This window comes from Aricia agestis, chromosome 6 (genome assembly GCF_905147365.1).
Source record: "Aricia agestis chromosome 6, ilAriAges1.1, whole genome shotgun sequence".
Classification (NCBI taxonomy): Eukaryota; Metazoa; Arthropoda; class Insecta; order Lepidoptera; family Lycaenidae; genus Aricia; species Aricia agestis.
The window spans coordinates 3,699,437-3,725,595 of NC_056411.1; the positions used below are offsets into that span (position 1 = coordinate 3,699,437).

General features: G+C 38.3%; 1 protein-coding gene across 8 annotated transcripts in view; it reads left to right on the plus strand.

Moving 5' to 3' along the window:
- The window catches only part of LOC121728414 (multiple C2 and transmembrane domain-containing protein), a 127,921-nt gene that overhangs the window by 80,481 nt on the left and 21,281 nt on the right, over positions 1 to 26,159 (plus strand). For 4 of the 8 annotated variants that reach the window (XM_042116597.1, XM_042116602.1, XM_042116599.1 and 1 more), the window contains exon 1: positions 25,409 to 25,613. Coding sequence is in view for 2 of the 8 variants with exons in the window: in XM_042116596.1 (XP_041972530.1) it covers positions 16,489 to 16,643; positions 18,193 to 18,384 (347 nt within the window). In the remaining 6 variants the exon portion in view is untranslated. Of the gene's footprint in view, positions 1 to 16,488; positions 16,644 to 18,192; positions 18,385 to 25,408; positions 25,614 to 26,159 lie in introns of those variants that run through there. The other 4 variants (XM_042116598.1, XM_042116601.1, XM_042116595.1 and 1 more) reach the window with 3 other exon arrangements.

A 26,159-nucleotide genomic window follows, 5' to 3' on the forward strand; every position in this document is an offset into this window, starting at 1 on the left:
TTGCTGTTATCGTGATCGGTAACAAATTATCACAGACTGGATCGAATAAAGAATTAAGTTGCATTTGGTACATTAAAATTGGGGGAGTAATAAAACATATTTAAATGTAAATTAGACTCCATCACAGTTTGCTTTACACTAAATTGAATCGTTCTTCTCACTAAATGTAACAGAAATTATTCACCGAAATTCTTCATGCCGCATCGTCGGATTCGTATTTTCCACAAAATGCACTGCATTTATGAAAACGTCTGCTCTATTATGAATCTTCAAATTTATATTAGATGGCTCTATAATACCACACTACAATATGCTGTGGAAGAAAGAAAGAAATAAACTTTATTTGGTAAAACAATACTGTAGGGGTCCAAGGGGAAGTTTTGTAGAGTTCGAAAAGAGTATGTTGTTTGAGCACCTTTATTATGTAAGTTCACAAATGTTAGCGTGTTAACAAGTACGCGTTGCTAAGTGCACTGCTAAACTGGAATATAATAAAATAATTTGACACCACAATGACGACACGGCGCGTCAACGTTAGGTTAGGTTAAGTTAGGTATGTACAAACCGTACATCTTGGCAACCCAAAAAAAACAATAAAAATATCAATTAACAATAAATGAAATAGTTCATTAGCTTGAGTATAAATGTAAAGAAATATAAAAGTTAAAATATAAAGGTAAAAGTAAAAATAAGTATAAAATGACTTTTCACAAAAAAATTACTTAAAATTGAAATTAATCAAAATTAAAAGCAAAGTTGGTTCTACTGGTGTTTTCGCTTCGTCACATATATCAACGTGTAGATATCCTTTATATCTTCTTTGTAGTTTTCTACAGGTCATTACCTGCCATAAGTCTTTCGGAATTCTCCCGGATATTTCGTTCAATTGCTGTATAAGATGAGCTGGAGATATCAGATGCACATCTATATGTCCTTGGTAGACGTTTGTAAGCGAATTGAACAGCATGTTTTGGAAAGTCTTTAAGCTGTTGATGAGGAGATACACAGTCAATGATGCCGAGTTCAAATAGGTAGTAGCGGAGAGAATCTGCATTTCCGTTCTAATTGTTGCCATGTTTAAGTTAGTTTGGTTGACAAAGCGGTCCATCATATCGAATTGCCGTTGAATGTTATCTTCACTTTTCTTCAGTACTTTGTTTTCTAATTCCACGATGCTAGTTTGGTTTTTTATTAGCTCAAGTAAATAGTCCTCGTTACTCTGAATTATTTTTATGTCATTTTCATATTTTTCAGCAAAACGTTGGTCCAAAATTCCAAACAAGCTATTGGCTACGTAGCCCATTCCGTCCACCAAACCGCGTTTCTTTCTGCTAGTTAAAGTTTTGTGCGGATTTATCAAAATCGAGTTATAATGACCGAGCAGTTCTATCTCGTGACTTAATTGTTCTACGATAGTTCTGCAGTTTTGTATGTTCGCACTGTGACACAAATCTTTCACGGAATTAAAATAGTTTTCGACACGACGAGTTCCTTCCCAGTACGTTGTTATGTTGTAATACATAATTAAAGTCCATTCATTGTGTTCCATCTGCATTTTACCGATTGCATCATAATAGATAGGGCGCTCATGTTCTAAGGTTGTAATTTGAGCTCTTGACCCATATGATCCAGATATAAATGTAAACATTGTCAGAATCGTAAGTAAAAAACTCGATAATTTATTTCGACCTTTTCTGCTTTTGTTTTCAGAATTTGACCTTTGTTCCCCCTCAGTTGTGGGATCTTCTTCTTGGTTTTCGATTTCAGAGCCCAACGGTAAAGGTGATAGTTTTGTTACAGGACGTTTGATTACCCCTGTTCGAGTCTTGATGGTCGTAACTCGGACATACCCGTCAGCGCCTGGATGAGTTTCGAGCACCCGCCCTAGGGCCCATTTTCCAGGAGGTAAGTTGTTGTCTTTGATCAGTACGATATCGCCGACGCTGATATTTTTCGTAGGTTTGTTCCATTTGCTCCGAGTTTGCAGTTGTGTTAGGTATTCGTTGGACCAATTTTTCCAGTATTGTTGAAACATTTGTTCTACAAGTTGCCATCGACGACGTACGCCAATGTGAACATCAGTGTAATCCGATAATGGTAACGTCATTATCGCGCCGCCAGTGATGAAATGGCCCGGTGTTAAACAGTTGTAAAATTCTTCCGGATCTTCAGTAAGAGGGCACAAGGGCCTCGAGTTCAAGCAGGCTTCTATTTTTGTCAGTAGCGTTGACATCTCCTCGTAGGTAAGTTTCTGGTCACCTAGTACTCGTCGTAAATGTCGTTTCATGGATTTGACGGCGGCTTCCCACAAACCGCCCGCGGTCGGCCAGGCAGGGGCGTTAAAATACCACTCGACCTCCAGTTTAGCTAATTCATCAAAAAATTCCGATGTCATGATGTCTTTGAAATTTATGAATTCCTTACGTAGCACCTTTGCAGCGCCGATGAAATTAGTTCCACAATCTGAGTACATATGTTTAGGGGTGCCACGCCTTGAACATAGTCGTTGAAAAGCTGCTATGAATGTTTCAGTGCCGAGATCGGAAACAAGTTCAATATGGACGGCTTTGGTAGCCATACATATGAATATTGCAATATATCCCTTAGAAGTTTTAACGCCTCTGCCTTTGTTTATTTTCAGTTCGATGTAACCAGAGTAGTCAACCCCTGTAAATGTAAAGGGTCGACATGGGGTTACTCTCTGTTGCGGAAGATTACTCATCAGTTGATGGTTGTCGGTTTGTGTAAAACGGTGGCAGCGCACACATTTTCGAAGTTCAGTTTTGACAGCCCTGTTGCCGCCGACGATCCAATATCGCTGTCGTATGTGACTTAACGTCAGCCGAGCTCCACCATGCAGTGTAATTAAATGGGAATATTTAATCAACAGTTGCGTTAATCGACTTTTATGTGGTATGATAATTGGGTTTTTCATTTCCACAGGTAAGTTTGAGTTTTGGAGGCGGCCGCCCACGCGAATTATCTTATTTTCGTCTAGGTACGGGTTCAGCTTCATAATTGCGCTCCTTTTTGACACATTCTCGTTTTTCAAAAGTTGTTTATATTCTTGATTGAAGTGTATCTGTTGTATGGTTTTAATAATAATATTTCTTGCTGCAGTTAGTTCGGTAGTAGTCAGGTACGGGGACTCAGATTTCCTTTTAGCGCTCATATTTGTTATGCAACGTAATATCCAAGCAGTAACTCGGAAAAGTTTTGTTAATGAGCTGCATTTATTTATCAAGGTTGTTATCCAATTATCATCATCCTGATTTGACGAAGTCTCTTGATTCTCATTTCCTTTGCAGCCGATGTTTGTATAATATGTTTTGTAGGTTGCAGTCTCATCTGTTTCAAATTTCTTCAAAAATGCAGGGCCTTGAAACCATAGATCGAAGGTCATTAGTTTGGTAGGTAAAATGCCTCTGCTTGCACAGTCAGCTGGATTAATCTCTGACTTAATGTAACGCCATTGTGTGGTAGGTATAATGCGTTTTATTTTTGTAACTCGATTGGATATGTAGGCCTCTCTTTTAGTAGTGTCCCCTTGGAGCCACGCGAGAACTACTTGCGAGTCACACCATGCTTGAATTTTCAGATTGTATTCCGAAAAAGCTTTCTGAGTTTTTTCCATAAGTTTAGCCAACAGTAAGGCACCACACAATTCAAGTCTCGGCAGGGTGGTTTTTTGTGCTATAGGAGCCACCCGTGTACGAGATACAAGAAGCGTAATTACCGGAGCTCCGTCGGAATTTTTCACGCGACTGTATATAACATAAGCATAAGCTTTCTCGCTTGCATCACAGAAACCCAGTAATTCTATATCTTGTTTTGTTTCGCCAATCCATCTTTTCAGAGTTATGTTGTGAATTAATGGCAATTCTATTTTTAGTTTCTGCCATTCTTTCTCAATATTTTGGGGAATTTCGTCGTCCCAATCAATGTTTAGAGTCCAAACCCTTTGAAATAGTAATTTTGCAGTAATGGTCACCGGAGACAGCCATCCCAGCGGATCATAAAACTTCGAAATTTCGGACAATAATAGTCGTTTTGTTAATTGTGTTGTACTTTGTTTTACAGGCCATTTTAGGTGAAAGGTGTCGCTGCTGGTGTTCCAGGTAAGTCCCAACGTTTTTGATGTTTCATCAGTTTTGAAGTCGAAGCTGTTTGTTGTTGAAATTTGCTCTTTAGGTAAGTCTTCTAATAAAGTTGGGTAGTTGCTGGACCATTTTCGTAAATTCATTCCCGCACCTTTTAGTAAATCGATTAGGGACCGCTGTAACTTCTTGGCGGCTTCGAATGATCGTTCACCACTCACAAGGTCATCTACGAAGAAGTGGTTTTTCAGGACCTCTGCAGCTGCAGCGGGGAACTTATGACCATCATCCATGGCGAGTTGTTTCAGTGTACGTAAGGCCAGCCAAGGAGCGGGTTTGGTACCGTAGGTCACTGTACAAAGTTGATATTCTTGAAGAGGCTGTTCTGGTGAATCCCGCCAGACAATTTTTTGCAGGTGTTGCTGATCTTCATTTATCCACACACATCGATACACATCCCCACCCTCCGCGAACTCGGTACGGTTAACATCGTCTGACGTGCGCTCCGGGAATTAAAATCGTTTTCGGTGGTTAAAATCGTTAACTGCGTGCTGAGTGTGTGTAAAAAGCTAGGTAACGGTGTAATCTACGTTTACTGTAAGTTTTTGAACACATTTGCCCGTATTTTATTGGATTTAAACTCGGTAAGTAATTTCCTTTGTTCATTTTTAACAGTAAGGAATTGTAGGTAGGTGAAAATATTGTATCGTCGGTACCGCGCGCGCTGCGCCGGGCGCCCGGCCTTGCGATCAGCTGGTCATAAATAGTGTTATTGTTGTTGTTAACTTTGAAAACAAGACATAATGTCTAGCCATAATAACATGCCGCCAGATAAAAATACCAACCCATTTGAAAGAAGGGACGGCATACCTCGTTCCCCGCCAACTTCAACCGGCAAACGTTTGCTGTCCCAACTATCGCCTTCATCCGTGTCACCAGTCGAAAAACGTCACCAACCCATAAGGGACGAACCGCAGTCCCCGGTTATTTCATTATTAGACACTAGCAGCGCAGTCGATGATTCGTTTAATTACTGCGAGTTAGTCCGTGAAGCGTCCTCCTACTTGGGAAAAATTAACGAATTCGCTAACGACACTGTCTCGAGGCGCAATAACTTTGCCAATAAATCCGATATAATGAACTTAACACAAAAACTGACAACCATAGTTTCTCTTCTTGCCATTAAAAACTCGTCACTTGAAACCAAAGTCGCGAATTTGGAGCGAGATTTGCTATCCGTTAAACTTAATCAGGTCGTGAAACCGGCCCCCGCGGCGACTCCGGTCTCTTATTCCGAGGCCCTCAAACTGAAACTCGCGAAATCGGTTCCCCCCGTCGAGACACGTAAACCACTCCCATGTGTTATAGCCTACCCCACGCAAGAAAAATCGGCGGAATTAAAATCGGCAACTGAGACCAAGCAGGCTTTGATGAAGGTCATAAACCCGGCCGACGGTTTTCAATTTCACGGCGTTAAGAAAACAGCTAATTCGGGCGTGCTTCTGCGCCTCACGAGCGAGTCGCAAGTTAAAAAATTAAAGTCAGTCGAAGCGCTAAAATCTGCCGGCCTCCGTCTCGAGACACCCAAGGGGCGTAGCCCGCGCATCCTCATCAAAGATGTTCCACAACACATTACAGACGATAATTTTCTATTATCCCTGTACAACCAAAACGTAAACGGCGAAATTAATGTGACACAAGATCAATTCATGAGTTCGACAAAAATAGTAAGACGTCGTATTTTAAACAAAGAATACAATAACCGTAAATGGATAGGTATCGAACTAGACCCTAAAGTGCGTCAACACCTCATCGAAACAAAAGAAAAACTTTTTATCGACTGGGCGATGTGTCGCTTTGTAGATGACGTCGAACTCGTGCGTTGCGCTAACTGTCAACAGTATGGGCACACCGCTAAATTCTGTCGTGACACAAAGCCATGCTGTAAACATTGCGCTGAAGGTCATAGCTCGGATAGCTGCCCAAAAAAAGATAAAGACGACTTTAAGCCGGTTTGCGGTAGTTGTTTGCGATATAAAAAACCGACCGACCACCCCACAGGCTCCCCAGATTGTCCTACGTATAAGTCTAAAATGGAGCAACTTATTTTAACGACTCGGTAGGGATAGTTTAAATATAGGACAGTTAAACCTCCACAATAATAAGCACGCAACGATAGAATTAGAAAAGTTGGTTTCCGATTACAATTTAGACTTGGTGCTTGTACAGGAGCAATATCAACTCGCGTCGCTACGGTCGAAGATAGTACAAATTAATAACCTAGCTCGCGCGGGTATTTACACACCTCAGTCTAGATTTTCAGTCACGGCCTTAACTAACCTTTCGACGTCGCACTGTGCGGTAGCCGAGGTCTCGTCTTCTCAGTTTAGATTTTACGTTGTAAGCTGCTATTTTCAGTACTCGGACTCCGTAAGTCCACATTTACATCAACTTCGCCGCGTATTACAATCTCTCGCGGGTAATAAAATTATTATTGGCGCCGACGTCAATGCATCCTCGCCCTTATGGCACGGCCAGCTTAGGTACACTGACCGCGACCGACGTACCGCTGTAGAAGACTTTATAGCGGAGTTTAACCTCCATATTCACAACACCCCCGATGCACCACCTACCTATAGTAGCCCAACGGGCGAATCGTCGATTGACGTCACGCTATCTAGCGCGTACGTCCAGATTAGGAATTGGCGTGTCCTTCCCGATGCGTCATGTAGTGATCACCGCTTACTGGTGTACGAGTTTTCTCGTGCGGTCCCGAGTGATACCGTAGTCAATTCTAATGACTATAAATACAATGTTAAGAACGGCGATTGGAAATTATTCCGCTCCCTCATTACCGCTCATGCCGGAGACTTCACTCGGCCGGATTTAAACGTCAATGAGTGCGCGGAAATTATGTCAAACACATTTGTTTACTGTGCCGATGTAGCCTTGGGTCGTAGACCTCTTAAAAAAGATCACAACTGTAAATGGTGGAACAGTAATCTTCTTAATCTTCGTCGGGAATTTAGAAGGGCCAGGCGCAAAATTAATAATCTTCGTAAATCTGGCCACGACCGTTCGGATGATAATTACATAATTAGTTTAAATAACCTACGCATTTCAAGGTCACGTTATCGCGCTGCCGTTACATTAGCGAAAAATAATATGCTGAAGAATGCCGCGAATAGACTGGATAAAGAGGGTCCCTGGTCCTCTTTATATCACGAGCTTAAACCCAGTAGTAGTAATGAGCCAAACTTTTTCTCAAATATTAAAATTAACAACTCTTACACTTGTAGTTTAGAGGAAACGGCGAAGGCATATCTAAACGTTCTCATCCCAGACGACGAGCCCTCCTTGGATGATGAACACCATCGCGACATTAGGAGTAGAATGTTAGACCCCATTCATACACCGGTCTCAGATGTACCAACCCCGGAGGAGTTTATTAAAATAGTAAACCTTTTGCCTATAAAAAAATCTGCGGGCGAGGATAAAATATCGAATATTATGATAAAGCAAGCGTGTTTAGCGGCCAATTCATCGATTCTATATGTTTACAACAGATGTATCGCAGAAGGTATATTTCCAAAAATTTGGCGTTCCGGTTGCATAAAATTAATACCTAAAGCGGGAAACAAACCTCCTGACGACCCAAAATCTTACCGTCCGATAACGTTACTGCCTTGCTTAGGTAAATTACTAGAACGTCTCATCGTACCTCGCCTGCTACCCGGTGGCCCTAAATTCCATAGCCACCAGTTCGGTTTCACCGCCGGGAAATCGACTGTGGACGCGGCGTTAGAAGTAAGAAAAATAGTTAATTTGTCGGAAACTAAATACGTGGTCGCTATTTCATTAGATATTTCCGGGGCCTTCGACCATGCCTGGTGGCCGATGGTGCTATTAAAACTAAAAAATCGAGGGTGTTACTGCAATATTTATTCTATAATACATTCTTACTTTTCTAACGGTCAAACTAAGCTTCGTCTAGGACATTGTACACATGTCAAAGATTTAACGTGCGGCTGCCCTCAAGGATCGGTAATTTCGCCTAAATTATGGAACATCGGATTCGACGATTTGTTAAGTCTTCCACTTCCACCGCTTTGTATACTAGTTGGTTACGCCGATGACGGGTTTCTTATCGTTCAAGCAAACTCGCGTTCCGAAATTGAGTCTAAAGCCAACAGTAGTCTTAATTTAATATCTGACTGGGGTAAGCGTAATCGTCTGAAATTCGCCGCGCAAAAAACTTACCAAATCCTTTTAAAAGGTTCCCTTATATCTTCCCCTAGCATTAAACTTGACAATATTAACGTTAAACGCAAACAGTCGCTCTGTTATCTTGGTTTTTACTTAGAAAATAAATTTACATTTTTAGAACATATAATTCAAACCGGTGAGAAAGCGAAACGCAACTTTTACTCCTTTACCAAAATATCTACTTCGACATGGGGCCTTTCATTCAAAACCCTAAAATTAATTTACACTGCTACTTACCTTGGTAGCATTTGCTACGGGGCCCCCGTGTGGGCCGACAGAGCAACAATCGGCGCGGCTCGTCGCAAGTTGCTACAAAGCCAACGTCTTGCTCTTATATTCTTGTGCAAAGCTTACAGAACCACAAGCACCGAAGCCTTGCCCGTGTTAGCCGGAGTTTTACCCGTTGACCTTGAGATTCAGCGTCGTGCGACAATGTACTATCATAACAAAAACATTGACAACCCGTTCTTTTTAAGCGCTCGCGATAAAAATAAAATAGCAAGATTGTTTGAACCTTTAGAAAACTCTTTGCAAAGCCTAATCTCCGAATGGCAGACGCGTTGGGACTGTTCCACCAAAGGGCGACATCTTTATAATTTTTTCCCTAATATTCGTGAACGACTATCCAAACATTGGATGGATATTGATCACTGCGTTTCTCAATTCCTGACCGGTCATGGAAATTTTAAGGCCAAACTCTACGGATTTAATCTGGTAGCATCACCCATGTGCGAGTGCTCGACCGAAGGCAACATGTTTGAACAAACAGCTCATCATGTTCTCTGGGAATGCAGTCTCTGGCAGGACGAAAGAACTACAATGCTAAACAACCTACTCTGCACATCTGGTGTCGCATACTACGGTGATCTCGTGGACAGCGCTAGGAACTTCCGTGCCTTCAAGCGTTTTTGTCACAATTACTATTGGCAACAGTCTAACACAATAAATTAATTTAGCTGTAGCATAGTAGTCACTATTATTATTAACGTTAAATTCCCGTGGTGCTTCTCCCCTTCAGTTCTTTGACTTTCGGTCACTGCAACTTTGTGCTGTCTCCCGCTTTATATTGGGGAGGGAATCTGGAATTCTTCCTACTCCTCCTATTTTCTTCTGATTAATTTCGTTGCGGGTCCCAAGACAGCTTTAGCATGTCCCTCGGGCTCCCTGAGATCATATCAAAGGGTTTTCGTGGTTGGATGCCGCTGTCGATCCTGGCGACACAGGAGATACAGTGGTGGGAATGTGTGGTGGGCCAAAGCCCGTTAAAAAAAAAAAAAAAAAAAAAACACATCGATACATTTTTTCGATGTCAGCAGTGAAGGCAAATTTGTATGTTCTCCACTTCAAAATAAGCGACTGAATATCTTTTTGAAGATTTGGGCCTTTTTCTAAAAGGCTGTTCAAACTGTGGCCACTCGATGTTTTTTGAGATGCATTAAAGACTACTCTCAATTTGGTCGTTGTAGAGCTCTCTTTCAGAACGCCGTGATGTGGTAAGTAACAGTCGGCGGGTGTTATATGAGACGAAAGTTTCATATGGCCAAGGTCCGCATATTCTCTGATAAATTCTTTGTACATAGTTGAAAGTTTTTTATTTTTAGCGAGCCGTTTTTCCAGTTGTAAAAATTGTAAGACCGCGATGGGTCTCGACGAACCTAATTTTTCTTCAAGGTCAGGGCGGAGTGGCATCTTCACAACATATTTTCCGTCGGCAGCTCGTTGTACTGTTCGCGAATAAAATTGTTCACACTGATCGTCCTTGGAAATATCTTCCGAATTATGTATTTCTTCGCTTTCCCAGTATTTAGCTAATTCGTCAAAATTCACCAAGGTCACGTGGCAATTAAAAGTTTTCATTTTCCCACATAGGATCCATCCTAGATGTGTCTGTTGTGCCACAGGGGATTGACAGCTTCCTTTTAAAACTCCATCCAGTATAATGTTAGAGTAAACATCGGCACCCAAAAGTAAGTCGATGGGGCGCGAAATGTTGAAGTCAGGATCAGCCAGCTGTAAGTTTTCCAGATGAGGCCAGTTCGATTTTTCGAAAGTAGCATTCGGTAAGTTATTTGTAAGTTTTTTCATTATAAGTGCTTGTACTTCGAAGTCGTATTCAGAGTGTATTGATTTACAGGATAAGTTTAGTTGACCCCTGCAATCACCAGATACTGAACCAACCCCCGAGATGGTAGCGGCGAACCTCTTCCTCGGCAGGCGTAATATCTGTGCAGCATTTTCTGTTATTAAGTTTACTTGCGAGCCCTGATCCAAGAGGGCCCTAAGTTTAACGTAAGTGCCATCAAAGGCCTTTATTTTCAGTAGAGTTGTAGTTAGTAAAATTTCAGTTTTATCCGATGATAAGTGATTCGAAGCTTGTTGCTGAGAAGAGGACGCTTGTTGTCCAAGGTTATTTTTGCCATTCGCTGGAATTACCCAGTTCACGTTGTGTAACATGGTATGATGTTTCATGTTACACTCCTTACATGTTTTCGCCGATTTACATTCTTCGTTATTGTGGCTATAAAGACAATTTTTGCAGAGTTTCAACTTCGCGACGGTGTGATTCCGCTGGGCAATATCCATGTTAATAGATTTGGCACATTGCATTAAAACATGATTTCCATTACAATTCGGGCATTTTCCATAAGTAGCGTGATAGTTATAAGTTTTCTTAAAATCATATGTAATTTTTTTTACAGGTTGTTTGTTGTTAGCAGGTTTCCAATGAGATGTTTTTTCGGAAGTGGTATTTTTCGCAGATTTTGTTGACTTTGCAGTTTCATATGCCATGAACTTGCACTCCAAAAAATATAAAAAATCTTGCAAATTTTGTAATTCTCTGTGGTCTCGAATTTCGTTCATATAATCATTTAAAGTTGTTGAATCTAATTTTGGTAACATTAGATGCACGATCATTGGATCCCACGTTGCCGTATCCAGCCCGATGTTAGCTATGCCGTTCATGCACTCCTTGATGGCGTCATGCATTTTCTTGAGATTGTTGGCGTCAGGTTGCTGTATAACAGGGAGACTCATCATTGTGTTGAAAAACGATGAAAATTGTAAGCGGCGATTATCATACCGTTGCACTAAAATTTCCCAGCAGGAATTGTAGTTTTCAGCACAGACGGATAAATGCTGTACCAGACTTTCTGCTTCCCCCTTCAATTTAGTTTTCAGGTGTTTCATTTTTTGTGCTTTATTAATTGTTGGGTTGTTATGGATCGTTTCGAGAAACAAATCCTTAAAAGATATCCACTTACTGTAGTTTCCATAAAAATCAGGTATTTCCATTTTCGGTGCCGACTGCTGATAGTGAGCATTCGACCAAATTTTAGATTGAAGTTGTTTTCGCAAGTCATCATATTTTTCTTCGATATCTGAGTACACCTGGTAATAATGATCGTTAGACCCCTTCAGCTGAAAGTCGATTTCCCAGTGCAGTTTGTCGATGGACTCCCACTTCGATTTTAAAATGTTCAAATTATCTTCCAGCTCCCACTTTTCACTAACTCTAGTGATGTCGATTTTAGCCATTGCACGATAAATCGCATTAAAATTGCATTCTTGTCTATTTAAAAGTTGTTGCAATTCTTCAGATTTTCCGTCCTCGCAGCCTTGAGCGTAGTCAACAGAAATGTCACTTAAATCAAAATTCACACTCTGTTTTTGCTGTTGCAAGTATTTAAGTCTGTTGTTTATGTCCGTTTTAGTTGCTAAATACATTTCTTTAGTTTTGTTATAGACGTCTTCAGAAAAATAATTTATATTTTTGTCTTCCAGTTCCAGTAGTAATAAGGCATTTCTCGCCTCGAAGTCTCTCCACTGTTCTTCCAGAGATGACAAACGTATGTTGAGGTACTCTTCAGTTTTTCGAGACGAAGAATCTTTGCGATAGTTTGCACACAAAGACTTGATATTCTCGAAACAAGTTGATTGAAGTTCAAGTTTATCCATGTTGATGTTATGAAATAATGTGATAGCTCACCAAACTTGGCACGTAGTTGACGGTGACAAGTACAGTTAGGCGTAGTTCACGACACGAAGATCCAATTTCGATGAATTGGTCGTATCCAAATCTCGCTATGATTATGCACTCTTACCCAGTGTGTGCGTCCTTGTCTCAATGCAGCTGGGGATTCTCGCTTGTGAGAGGCCAGCCGCACCGATTCGCCACTGTCGTAAGAAACACACAAAACACGCGAGAATAACCTCGAAGGACCAAAAAAGATGTAGGGGTCCAAGGGGAAGTTTTGTAGAGTTCGAAAAGAGTATGTTGTTTGAGCACCTTTATTATGTAAGTTCACAAATGTTAGCGTGTTAACAAGTACGCGTTGCTAAGTGCACTGCTAAACTGGAATATAATAAAATAATTTGACACCACAATGACGACACGGCGCGTCAACGTTAGGTTAGGTTAAGTTAGGTATGTACAAACCGTACAAATACAATAAATATGATAAAGAAATAAAAACATAATAACAAAACTGTACCTCTTTTTATATATTAGAGAATAGAATAGAATAGAATAGAATCTCGGAATCGGCTCCAACGATTTTCACGATTTTCATGAAATTTAGTATATAGGGGGTTTCGGGGACAATAAATCGATCTAGCTACGAATCATTTTTAGAAAATGTCTTTTTATTCGTGTTTTATCGATAATCGATAAACTGAAAAATGTGACTCTTCCTGACATCTATTGGCGAATAATAAAACTATTTCGTGAGCAACTAATTGCTTTACCGACACAACAACAGCTAAAGCTATTCCAGCAGATGGCGTTGTTAAGTAACACGAAGTCAATGAGTGTTTGCTATACCGAGGAAAGCTCGATCATCCAGGTACTTTGAATAAAACATGGTTATAAGTTCAAACTTTTACTTCACTCAAAATAAAAGATTTTACTAAAATATTAAATAACTAGATGACCCGGAGAATTTTGTATCGCTTTCCTCGTAATATAGCCCATTCTCCTTTTCCACGAATATTTCAAGACTTAAATTAGTCAAATCGGTTCAGCCGTTTTCGAGTTTAACGAGATTAACTGAATAAATTTTTTTATTAACATAATATTTTTGACATAATTAGGTACAATCAGAAACTGAACCTACGAGCCTAGAAGTGCTGTATCACAATTTCTTCCTTCCAATTAAATGTTAAAATTAGTATATTTTTTACTAACTCGCCTGTTCTTTTGAACCATAGCATTATCTACAATAATGAATGAGGTCCATAATATGTCTACGACTATAATATCAGACAGCACGACGTATTCTGTGACACGAAATTCATCATTTCCTATTTCAACGCCGAAGACGGCAGCGATCTACAAAGGAAATGACGCGTCTGGAATCTGGAAAACTTTAAGGGGGTGACTAACTCAAAAATGTCGATTTTATAATTCATTTTTATACTTGAAAATAAGCCCCGAATTGTTTCATTTTCTAAAATTAGATACTACATTATATTTCCAAGAATTCAATCTAAGCAAAAACACGATATCTTATCTCTATAGAAAAAAATCACGAAAATGCATCTAATTTATTGCCATAACTAACTAAATATTTTAACACATTGTATAAAATTCTATCATTGAGAAACCAACCTAGCGGATTTTTAAAATGTTGTATATTTATCGAGTTATTGAGAAAAAACAAATTTGGTGATAAATCCGCGTCGTCCTTTTTCACCTGGCATATGAAAGACGAGCGTGAGTGTGAAGAGAGAAGGACGATGTTTGATTTCTTGGGTTAGTTGCCCTCTTAATGGATTTTTTTTCAATACTATCCAAGATGATTGAAAACGTCTGCAAAGTTAAAGTTCATAAGCAATATTAACGCTTGTTCTATGATGTTTCTTCCGTAACAGTACAGTAGAATGTAGATTATGTTATACATGATGATCATGATATAAATTATCATATAATACATAATATATTAGATGACGTCAGCAACTCCGTTGCACCAATATTCGTTTATCGCGCATAAACACTTCATTTTCCGGGATAAAAAGTATCCTATGTCCACTCAAAGTATGTCCATACCAAATTTCAGCAAAATCGGTTGAGCCGTACTTTGGGCGTTAAGAGGTTATAAACAGACAGACACACTTTCGCATTTATAATATTAGTACGGATTTCAGTCGATTTTAACGTAGTGAATTCTTTGTCCTTTGTACAGTAGATTATATTATCTTAATACTGTTCATATTTAACATAGCATCTTTACAAACATCAAAAGCGCTTGGACGAAGTATCAAAAGACTCCTCAATTCAGTTTGACTTTCCAGGTCAGTAAATATAAAATTTTAAACTCAAACTGACAAGTTTTTATTCAAAGTGGTAAACATTTAAAACGCCTGACGTAGTAAATCAAGCTACCTTTATAGACTTCTTGGAGCTACAATGTTAAAGTAGTTTCAAATTTTTAGGCGCGTTGAGAATAAAATATTATGACGAATGAATAATTAATTATTATTTGTACTGTGTACGCTCTGTAAATCCAAAGAATAGTTTTTAACGATTCTGTTCCGACCGCACTAGGGTCAATTCAGACCGCAACGCTACAAGGCGAGGCGAGGCGCGGCGCGGCATAAATTTGTACGGATTTGACAGATTTCAATTGCGCGAGACGTCATGCGAATCTGTCAAATCCATATAAATTTAGAAATGCATCTACGCGTCGCGTTGCGGTCTGAATTAACCCCTACTCGACACTGCGACACGACGCGACTCTTTACGTTACATAGAAAAAGAACTGACGTTCATCAAACGTGAATCTGAAGTTTTTCTAACGTCAATTATATGGAACGTGAAGTGACGCGTCGCGTCGCGTCGCTGGCATCCATTGCACGGTAGGGTTTTGCTGTCAGTTTTACCACAGTCATGACTGTAACTGATGGATAACCTACCGTGTAAGAGCGTGACAGACGGTTGCATTAAGTTGATTGACGAAAATCTGGATATCTTGATTTTTGCTTCATGCAACAATGAGTCACGAATTTTGAGTGAGTGTTGTCACATCTGACAAAATAGGAAAAAAATTAGAAACGTATACTTTTGAAAATTTTGGCTTTGCTGACATAAAACTGAAGAGAATTGAGTGACCGTCTAATACCATTCGTCAGTCCATCAGTCACCATCAGTCAAACATAATTCACGATTGATGACTGTCGCTTGCATGAGCGTGTAATGGATGCCGTGCGATCTCGTCTAAGTTATGATATTTTGTAAGAATGTTCTTAGGCGGGCGCCAAACATGTGATCAAATACGCAAATTCGCCAAGTGTGACACTGACATTTGCCTATTTGTGCAAAGTTTGCTCAAACTTTGAAGCCCATGTCTGGGCCCGGCTTTAGTGATTCTACTTTACACTACACAATACACACAATATCACAAAAAACACTGTTTACGTTTTTCTTGCAAGTATTTAGAGCTTTTGCTTTTCTCTCCTGTAGTGTAGCTGTCACATTTTTTGTTTATCACCTCTTCACTATCATAAATTTTTACTAGTTATTAATAAGTACCTACCTATAAATATAGACTTGAATACGAGTATTTATTGGTCTTAGCTACGACTAATCTCTTTTATCAATTCGAACGATTTCGAAACATAATAAAACCAAGTAATGGGAACATAATTTATTGTTTGTTGTAATTTTTATTGTACTCAGTCAATATAGTATTCTTAACAAATATTTAATTGAAAAATAAGTGTAATTAGGTAGATATAACTAACAATATAATATTTTGCAACTACAAATATTGTATCGAATTTAATACATATCACGGCTGTTCAAGCGCCTAAAGTAAAACTTAAAATTGTTATAATAACTTCAGAAATAATTATTACCTAAACGTTAATTTAAAAAAATAACCCGACTGCTAATACATAATAATATATTTTAAGTTAGAGTGCCAAAATAATATCTCTGTTTATAAGCACAAAAGAAAACAAAAGTACAATATAATAGTAAGTGAGTATTCATAATTCTATGAAAAAACCTCTTGTCGCAATCGGGTCGCATCATTCTCATAACCATGAACCATCCCATAGATTTATGTTGTTTATATTGTTTTCGCTTCTTTTGTCTAATGTACGTTTTTGGCGGGTCCGAAAGCAGGTTTGTTATCAGGCACGAGCGACCCGTACGTGAAGTTCAAGGCCGGGGGGCGGCTGCTGCACAAGTCCAGGATAGTGTACCGGGACCTGAACCCGGTGTGGGACGAGTGCTTCACCGTCCCCATAGAGGACCCCTTCCTGCCGGTGCAATTGAAGGTAAATAAATACACAATGACGGAATAACCCTTAATTAAGTTATGCAATTGTGTTGCTAGGGCATCACGTCTGAGGGAGCACCAGGAGAGTAAAGGTTCAAAGACCGATTTTAGTTGACATACGGATAGAGGAACTCAACTACTACTACTCAACGCCTCCGTGGTCAAGTGGTATAGAGCGCGGCTCTTGACTCTGAGGTCGTGGGTTCGATTCTTGCGTTGGAAACATGTTATTTCCAAGTTTGGTTAGGACAATGCAGGCTGATCACCTGATTGTCTGACAAGTAAGATGATCCATGCGTCGAATGGGCATGTAAAAAGTCGGTCCTGCGCCTGATCTCTCGCCAGTCGTGTCGGTCGTTCGTCCCACTGGGTTATGAGAGTAGAATAGAGAGTGCTCTTGTGTACTGCGCACACACTTGGGCACTATAAAATTACTCCTGCGTAGCTGGCCTGGTTTCAATGAAACCGGCCACCGTCACCGAAACCGGTGTGGGAGCTATTATTTTACTACTACTACTTGATGCCAGCGATCCATGCTTGTGGATTGCGGGCATTAAGTAGTCAAAATCCGTCACTACTCACTGTTAAAATACGTCAAACTAAATGCCATGATCACACCTACCGCGTAGAGTGGTGGGACTCTGTGGGCGGGACAGTGCCCGCCAGTCACCACTCTAGTCGGTACTCGGTAGGTGTGTTTAAAGAGGCTTGGGCGTAGGCTTCGGCTTAGTTTAGTGAAATTATCAACATGCTCCGAAATCGAAGGTTCTATTTCTAAGAAAAAAATTAACGTTGATGGCGATTCAAGATTTTTACATTTCTAGATATTTAGCAATAAAATATCGCCCGTTTTAATTTGCAATAGACTCTATAAGAGATTTGGAACATCCTGTTTTGATAAAAAACCGTCGTTCGGACACTATAGATAAGGCTTTTATGATAAATTCCTTGTGGCCATCACTTCATTATTAAAGCCTAGTGGTACGTGAGAAATATCATGACTAACAATTTCATCCATGACTAGCTTTAAACCATTAAAACTAATCATGGATGAAATTGTAATTTGTTACCCATCTCGTTGAATTTACCGCAAACATGACGTTCGAAAGCATACAGCTGTACACCAATTCTCCTATTTCAAATACAGCTTTGAGCCGGTCGTATAAAATAGCAAAGAAGTAATCTTATACAAGACTTATCAAACCTATGATTTCTGGAGTTTTGACCAACCAAAGTTTGACGTTTATTGTATGCAAGATTGTTGGCCTCTTCAGCGTGTGAGAAACCTTATAATAATTATAGTTACTAGAAATTAACCTGCAAACACGCATTTCTATGTGGAGTGCCTATTACACTTCCAGTCCTTCTACCACGTCTGGGGATAATTTCTACGTACGACACCACATGACTAAACTATAGTCATCATTCACTAGTAAGCGCAGATTGCCTGCTGAAATTTTACAACCCCTCATTTTCAGGTGTTTGACTACGAATAGGTGTGCAGCTGGCTCTTTATCAACGATCAATTTACCACTTATCTTTTCCAGGTGTTCGACTACGACTGGGGTCTGCAAGACGACTTTATGGGCGCGTGTCAGATAGACCTGACGGCGCTAGAGCTGGGCAGGTCGCAGGACCTGGTGCTGTGTCTGCGAGACCCCAACAAGCAGCTGCAAGACCTGGGCGAGATCGTGCTCAACGTCACGCTGTGGCCGAAGTCGCAGGAGGATAAGGAGCAGGTGAGGGTTTTATTGGTTGAATTGATAAGTGAGTGGCCGGTGGTGGTTAGTGCATAGCGCTATTGAAGTTTTCCAAATGTGCCGGTATATAATCGACAGCTGAAATCATATTGTGGGCTTTAGTCAGGATATGAAATTCCATAATATTTTGACCTGAAATTAATATAACCCGATAGAATATCCGCCATCTACCTAAGACACAATTATTTTTCTAATAGTACATGTAAACATGGACCTGCGTTATTGGATATTGATGAAAATAGCGTATGTTGTGTCCAGTTGTGCCTTCAAAAAAAAAAGTAACTAAGAAGTAAGTGTTATTTATAAAGTTCTCTCATTAGTAAGGAGTACTGTCTACTTGAAAAGTGATCAAAAGCGCGGAGAGAACAAAGATAATTATTATGAGGAATTGATTATTATTCGGGAATTCAACGCACCCTAACGAACTTTTCCCATAGAACTACGTGATGGGAATATACAGTAAGTATTTAATTAATTACCTAACAAGATATAACAAAAGCACTCATTAATTAATTACTCGCTGCCACTGTGAAGTTGTCACTTGTGCTAATAATATTACAGTGGCAACTTACCATTAAGTGGTAACTTACCACCGTCAGAAACCGTTTTTAATTCTACTAATTTAAAAAATTGAAAACTTCAAAATAAGTTTTCTATGTGTAAGGACCCTGAGCCATGTAAGGCCAATCTAACGGGAAAATGCTTGTTATTCGTTTATTAACTAAATAAATTAAGAAAACAAATTATCAAGTAATGCTCTGTTTCATAAGGTATCATATTATTATAAATCTCTTTTTAACCTAGCTTCAATAGCCATTCAATAAACTTAAGTTTTGCTAAGCTCTTCCAAATGGCCTTGCAAAGAACACAGCTCCAAACAAGGCCAATGTTATACATCAGTCACTTAACTTGAAAATAGAGTTACAATTATTTATTTATTTGCTTTTACTAAAACGATATTATAATTTCTTTCAATTAAGCAACACATTAAATGCTCAATATATTTATATCATCTAAAAAAACTATAACGAACATTGCTTGAACATCATCTTATAACTAAGAATATATAAATGGAAAGTCTTTAAAAATAGTAGCAATGAATATCACATTGACACCTTATAACTAATTGCCAATGCGTTTTATAATACAATCAATTTTTTTAAATCTAAAATGGCCTTCTTATGGGCCCATTCTTTATAAGGCCATAATGTTCAATATGCGTAGTCTACCAAGAACCGACAGTACAATAAATTATATGCGTGTATAAGTTTAATAATCCTAATAAGTAAAGATGTTTTAAAAACAACATTATTTTAATTGTTACGGTACGCATTTTGTTGGTTTATATGTTAATGATGTTTAGATGTTCCTTGTAAAGTTTATGTTCCCTAGCAAGGCCAACTATCAAATTTTTGGTTGGGCCTTATAAGGAACCACCGGCCTTTCTAGGAACATTACCAATATTTTAACGTAAATCGAGGCAAAAGTAGATTTTCTTTTATTAGTACCATACATATATCCCTATACGATACCTAATCCCCTGCAATAAAATTTGAGATAGATATAGGTTATGTAACTAAAAACTAAAGTTTTTCAGGGTGCGGAAATTACGATTGTAGCCTCGACAACCAAAGTCTACAAACAGTAAGATCTCACTGCCACAATTGCGGCGCGATCGACTCGCCGCCGCGTTTGTAAACATAAGTTTGATGGATCTAAGTGTGTAGTAGAAGTGTGTGTGTGTGTCATCTTTACATGACGATAACTGCGAATTTTTGATAGTTGGCCTTTAAAGGAACATGGCCTTACATGGCTCAAGGTCCTTATTTTAATAGTTAATTATTTATTATAGTGAATAACCGCCGCACTCAGAGTAGAATATTAGTTAAGTACATAATTTTGACATAGGTAAGCACTAAGCCCCGTACATTATCTGTCAAACTATTGAAGGTTAATCACAATTAAATGTCTCTGAGTACGGCAGCTTAAATGAACTTTAACCTTAGCTACAAGTTACAACCTCAATTACTATATTATGAAAATAAAACTTACTATCTAATTATTCTATTTTTAATAAGTTCTATTACTTAATAGGTAGGTACCAAAACAGATCTACAACTTTAGTCATGGCATCTCTGACGTTTTTCGTATTAGGAGATAACATGATTACCAGTGCCGAATTTATATTTTTTATGAGACTAGGCCACTTTACGTAATCTCTAGGGCCTCTATGGACGCTGCCGCCCCTAGGCCGTAGGCCGTGGCCTATAACGGCCTATTTATAAATCCGGGGTTCATGATATACAGAGTAACTTTAACCCGGGTCCATGCAAGTAGGCCCTAAAGTGTAGATAGTATATTATGTACTCCCTTAGCAAATAAAGTACTTAAGCTGGCAGTTACTCCCTCGGCACCGCTGTGCATTTATGAGGACTTTATTATCATAAAAGGAAAAGGGCAAGTGACTTTATAGTCACGTTAGGTAAAAGTTTATCACTTTATTCATTATCTGACATCAAAACTTCGTAACCTGAAGGATAATTTATTTGTTATTACTTAAAACAAAATATGAAGCTTATAAGTAATTATACCTCTCTCCCTTAAGTTTGCTTGTTATAACTATAGCTTGTTATAGCTAATTTTGGAAAGTCTAGAGAGACTTTATCATGGTTGATGTAAAACGTAGAAATGTTTTAAATTTTAATGGTTTTTGCTCTAATGTTATAATATGACTAGTAGTTTTTACTTGAACAATAATTGATTAAATTGTTCACTAGAATGCAGGTCATTCTAGTGAACAATTTCATCAATTATTATCATCATATCAGCCTATAGTCGTCAACTGCTGGACATAGGCCTCTCTCAATGAACGCCAAGATGGCCGATCTCCTGCTACTCACATCCAACATGGGCCTGCAACTAAACGGGGATTAGTGCAACTAGCGGCCATATTTTTCTGGTGCGTTTCATGAAAGGCATTTGCTCATAATGGCCACGCAGAGCACGCGGATCGGCAATCTGACAGGGGCCAGTGAATCAAACCATCAATGCAGCCCATTGATGGCCATGGATTTCTTCACTGACCCGTTGATCCTTCGGTTGACTAACTGCGCTTGATGTAACATCAAGCGCAGTTAGTCAAGTGCGCTTGATATAATATGTGCGATAGATAGTACACAATAATTCATGTGCGATAGATCTAACGATCTATCGCACATGAATTATTGTGAGACAGAACTATCATCAGGCGGGTGGTGGGGTCGTCACATCCCCACGCCATGTGTGTGTGTGTCAGTGAACATTTTATCAAATTCAAATTGAATGGTAGTAATACTCATAGATAGGTCTCTATGCTCAAATCTAATAAAAGCGTGTTAATATGATTGCGTAATGTGTATGGGTAGTGTAATGTGATGATAATTTCCTGTTAGCGCCCATTTAGGAACTAGAGCATGCAACACATTACACAGCAAGGCAGTTTGGGACTTGGGTAATCTTCTTTTGGGCAACTTGTTACAAAGTACTCTCAGAGAAATTGATTCATTCAATAGGGATGATGACAATATCAAAGATTAACGAATTTTGTTAGTAAAATAAAGAAATAACAGTGAATAAAAAATTGGCCAAGACTCGCGCGCGAAGGTTTCCGTACCATTATAGAGCAAAATCAGGCCAAAAATTGTGTTTTTGTAAGGCCGCGCCATGCCGACTGTATGGGCGCCGCCGCAAAAAGTCTGTCGTCTACGATCTACCTAAGTTTAATTAATTTAAGCTTCCCATACAAGGCTGAACTAACCCTACTGGGCTAATAATGCTAGCTTTCCGTTGGCAAATATCTACTTATATAAATAAAAATGAATGGTTTAATTTCGTTAGTCTGGCTAAAACTAGAAGACAGCTAAACCGATTTGGCTATGAAATCCAGGGAAGTTTTATATTAGGAGGAAAGTGATACGAACCACGAAGTTCACTGAGTCATCTAGTTATTAAATGAAACGGAAGCTAACTCTTGCTGGTATGAGACAAAGTTCAAAATAATTATTATCTTTTTCTACTCCAAAGCCCAAATTTACTATAGATACTTACGTAACTATGTGCTTGAGCAGACACGTCACTTAAAGTAAACAAGTAAAGAACAATACATAAGTACCTAATATTTATAATAGGTAGGTACTGAACTTATAGCTATACAGGGTGTAACAAAAACAAGTGATAATACTTTAGGGTGTGTACGTGTTCCTTGTAGAGAGTTCACTGTGAAAGTAGCAGCTCTGAAAGACCAAAATTATTTTTCACTTTTGTATGGGGAAACTCATGACGCTCGGGCCCTTGCCCATATAAAAGTGAAAAAAATTTTTCGTCTTTCAGAGCTGCTACTTTCACAGTGAACTCTCTACAAGGAACACGTACACACCCTAAAGTATTATCACTTGTTTTTGTTACACCCTGTATAATGCCCATGGAAGTTTTATAAATTGGTAACTACTTAAATTTTTTTTTACTAATTGCCTACTACAAAGAAAATTTTTATTTTTAGAAAGATATTGTACCTATCGGTTGTATTGCATTCTTTAAATGGGGATGGAGCCACATATTTGAAGTATTTTGATCTATCGTACCTCTGCTTTGTGGCCTCGGTGTGTATCATGATTGGAGACTATGAGGGCATAAAACTACCGAAATATGCACTATCAACGAAAAATTGCCAAAATATGCACTATCGCCTAAAAAGTGTCATTATATGCATTTGTATATTATGCAAATGCATATAATCCGATGTCTAGTCATCAATAATATTATAAGTGTCTACAATTACTAAGCACTAGCTGTTGCCCGCGACTTCGTCCGCGTCAGCAAAATACGTATACCCTCTTAAAAGGCTGGCAACGCACCTGCAGCTCTTCTGATGTTGCGAGTGTCCATGGGCGACGGTAGTTCCTTACCATCAGGTGACCCGTTTGCTCGTTTGCCCCCTTATTTAATTAAAAAAAAAAGTGATAAATAAGGAACAAAAAAGAATGTTTCCCCTTCCTTACCCAAATAGTAACGCCAATACTGTATAGAAAATCTTGAGGATAACGAATAAGAGTAAAATTATTATTTTTAAACAAAAATTGAAAACGACTTCCAAGGTAAAGACAATATTAATTTTCTTAAATGAACTAAAAAGTGTTAATTAATAATTCATATTCTGTAGGTACTTAGTATTTCTGTTCTCAATCTTAATAATTTAAAGTCGGTACCAGTCATATAAGTTGCAGTTATATTTTGTCATGGAACTGGTGATTAGTTTAGCCGGTAGTTGGTACCGACTTCAAAATAATGAAGACTGAGAACAGAAATACTGAGTACCGAATATGAATTATTTAATACTTTTTAGTTCATTTAATCTAGATCTACAAAAAAGCGGTAAATTGCACATAGAAATTGCGCTAAAGTTAGCTGCTACGGAGTAAAAAATTTTGAAGATTGAATACAGAAAGACGCGATCCCCTACCCTACTTTTCCCTACCGTCCCCTATTCCCTTCCCTTTCCATCCCTACCCTCCCCTATTACCCTATTTCCTTTTAAAAGGCTGGCAACGCACCTGCAGCTCTTCTGATGCTGCGAGTGTCCATGGGCGATGGAAGTTGCTTTCCATCAGGTGACCCGTTTGCTCGTTTGCCCCCTTATTTCATAAAAAAAATAGCAATTAAAGAGTTTTGAAAATCAGTCAACAAACGGTGGAACAATAATATAATCAAAGGCAAGATTTTTGATAATAATGTGATGATTCATGGCATAATTATAGTGATGATGATGATTAGTATTATTGACACATTGACATAATAATATGCTTTTAGTTGTTGAAACAACGCCAAAATTGCCGAACATTTATCTATAAGGATTCAAGAGTTCTCTACAGCATCATCGGAACCAGGGTGTACTTCGGCGCAAATTCTTATTTTTTGGTAGTTTAAGCTTAAAATCCTTCAGAAAAACGTAAAATCACTATATGTTTCCATATAAATTTTGAGCAGTCCTGTCGATTTCTCATGGATTGCATCATCAGATCACCACTTTTGTGATCATGTTACCAAATTCGGGCTACTATCTCATACAACAACAAAATAATTTTGGAAATCGGTTTACAAACGACAGAGTTGTCCGCGAACCAATATAAAAAAGTTAATTATATATCCTCCTTCTTTTCGGAAGTCGGTTAAAAAGTAGCCTAAGTTATGCCTTACTACATCAGCTATGTGCCAAAAAAAGTCCCGTCAAAATCGCTCCAGCCATTTACGAGATTAGCCGGAACAAACAGACAGACAGACATACAGACAAAAATTGTAAAAAATGTTGTTTTGGTATATGTACCCTATATACATTCATATGCATCTAGTTAAAAACGATTCTTTCAATATTACAAACAGACACTCCAATTTTATTTATATGTATAGATGTATTAGATGTATAGATTTCCTTATTTCCATGGCAAAAACAGTCAAAATACGAAAATTTAGGTCTGTCAACTACTCTACTGTCAAGTATGTACTTCGCTTTTCAAAAATGGAACTAAGTATTATTATTAAATAATATTTTATTATAATAGGTATATTATAATATAGCCTACAGGCTGTCCTATTTTATGTTTATGGGCAGCTCCTAAAATGGAACCTGATTGATGTCTGTAAGCATAATTTGTTCGTAATTATGTATTGTTAATGATGTTGTATGTTAAATTATAAATAAGAAAGACATATAAAAGGCAACTAATAAAAATTGCCATTGTACGGAATATTAATTAAGTGATGAGAAAGGAAATAAGAACCTATATTTTGATGTAAAATTTAATATTGTAAAGCAAAATAACGCAATTAACCTAACGCAATTAGCCAAATATAGAAGTTTGCATTAATCATAAGTTTCTCAGTTCTTTTACGAATAATAATTATTGTGTTTGTAAACAGTAAACACGGTTTTCCTCTCGCGTCTCAGACCTCAGTCACCGGTCCACAAACGAAGCGCGCGCGCGCCTCAAAGTGGCATAACAGATAACCTCAATTTTATTAAATACAAAATTAAAAACAAAATGTAGCCGGTCAGAGATGTTTAAAAAATTGCGGTTGTTTTTTTATAAAAAAAGTGAAAGTGTTGCCGTGTAACCGGTTTTTGTGTGTCCTGTGCGACTTTTGTGGAGTGTAATTTTGAGACCATGTTTGTAAATGTAGGAACGCCGAAATTAATTTTAAGAGTTTAGCGTGACATGTTTTTAGTAAATAAAATGAGCATATTAATTCAGAAATGCAAATTAATTTATATTTATAAATACACAATGGCTTACATATTTTCTTTGTTACTGTATCGTATGGTCAATTCTCTATCGGAAGACCTTGACCTCAGTTTTCAACATGTGCAGACTATGGTAGACTTTTTAAATTGAAGTAGACTTAAAAAGCTAACAGACAAAAATTAAAATTATTTTGTATCTGATAAGTACTTAATTTTACTCATTTATAACACGCTATTATTAGCTTAGGCCTTAGGCAGATGGGCTGGGCTGTATGTATGTAACGGAACGGAATCTTTGAGCACGCTTTTTACTTATCTCTATTATAGTACTTATAATACATTCGAAATTTTAAAATTTTAAAAACGTTAATTTAAAAAAAAAAGCGTATTTTTTTTTGTTTTTTTAACTATTATAAAATACGAGCTTTTGCCCGCGGCTTTGCTCGCGTTAAGAAGTATTATTATATACAAACTTTCATCC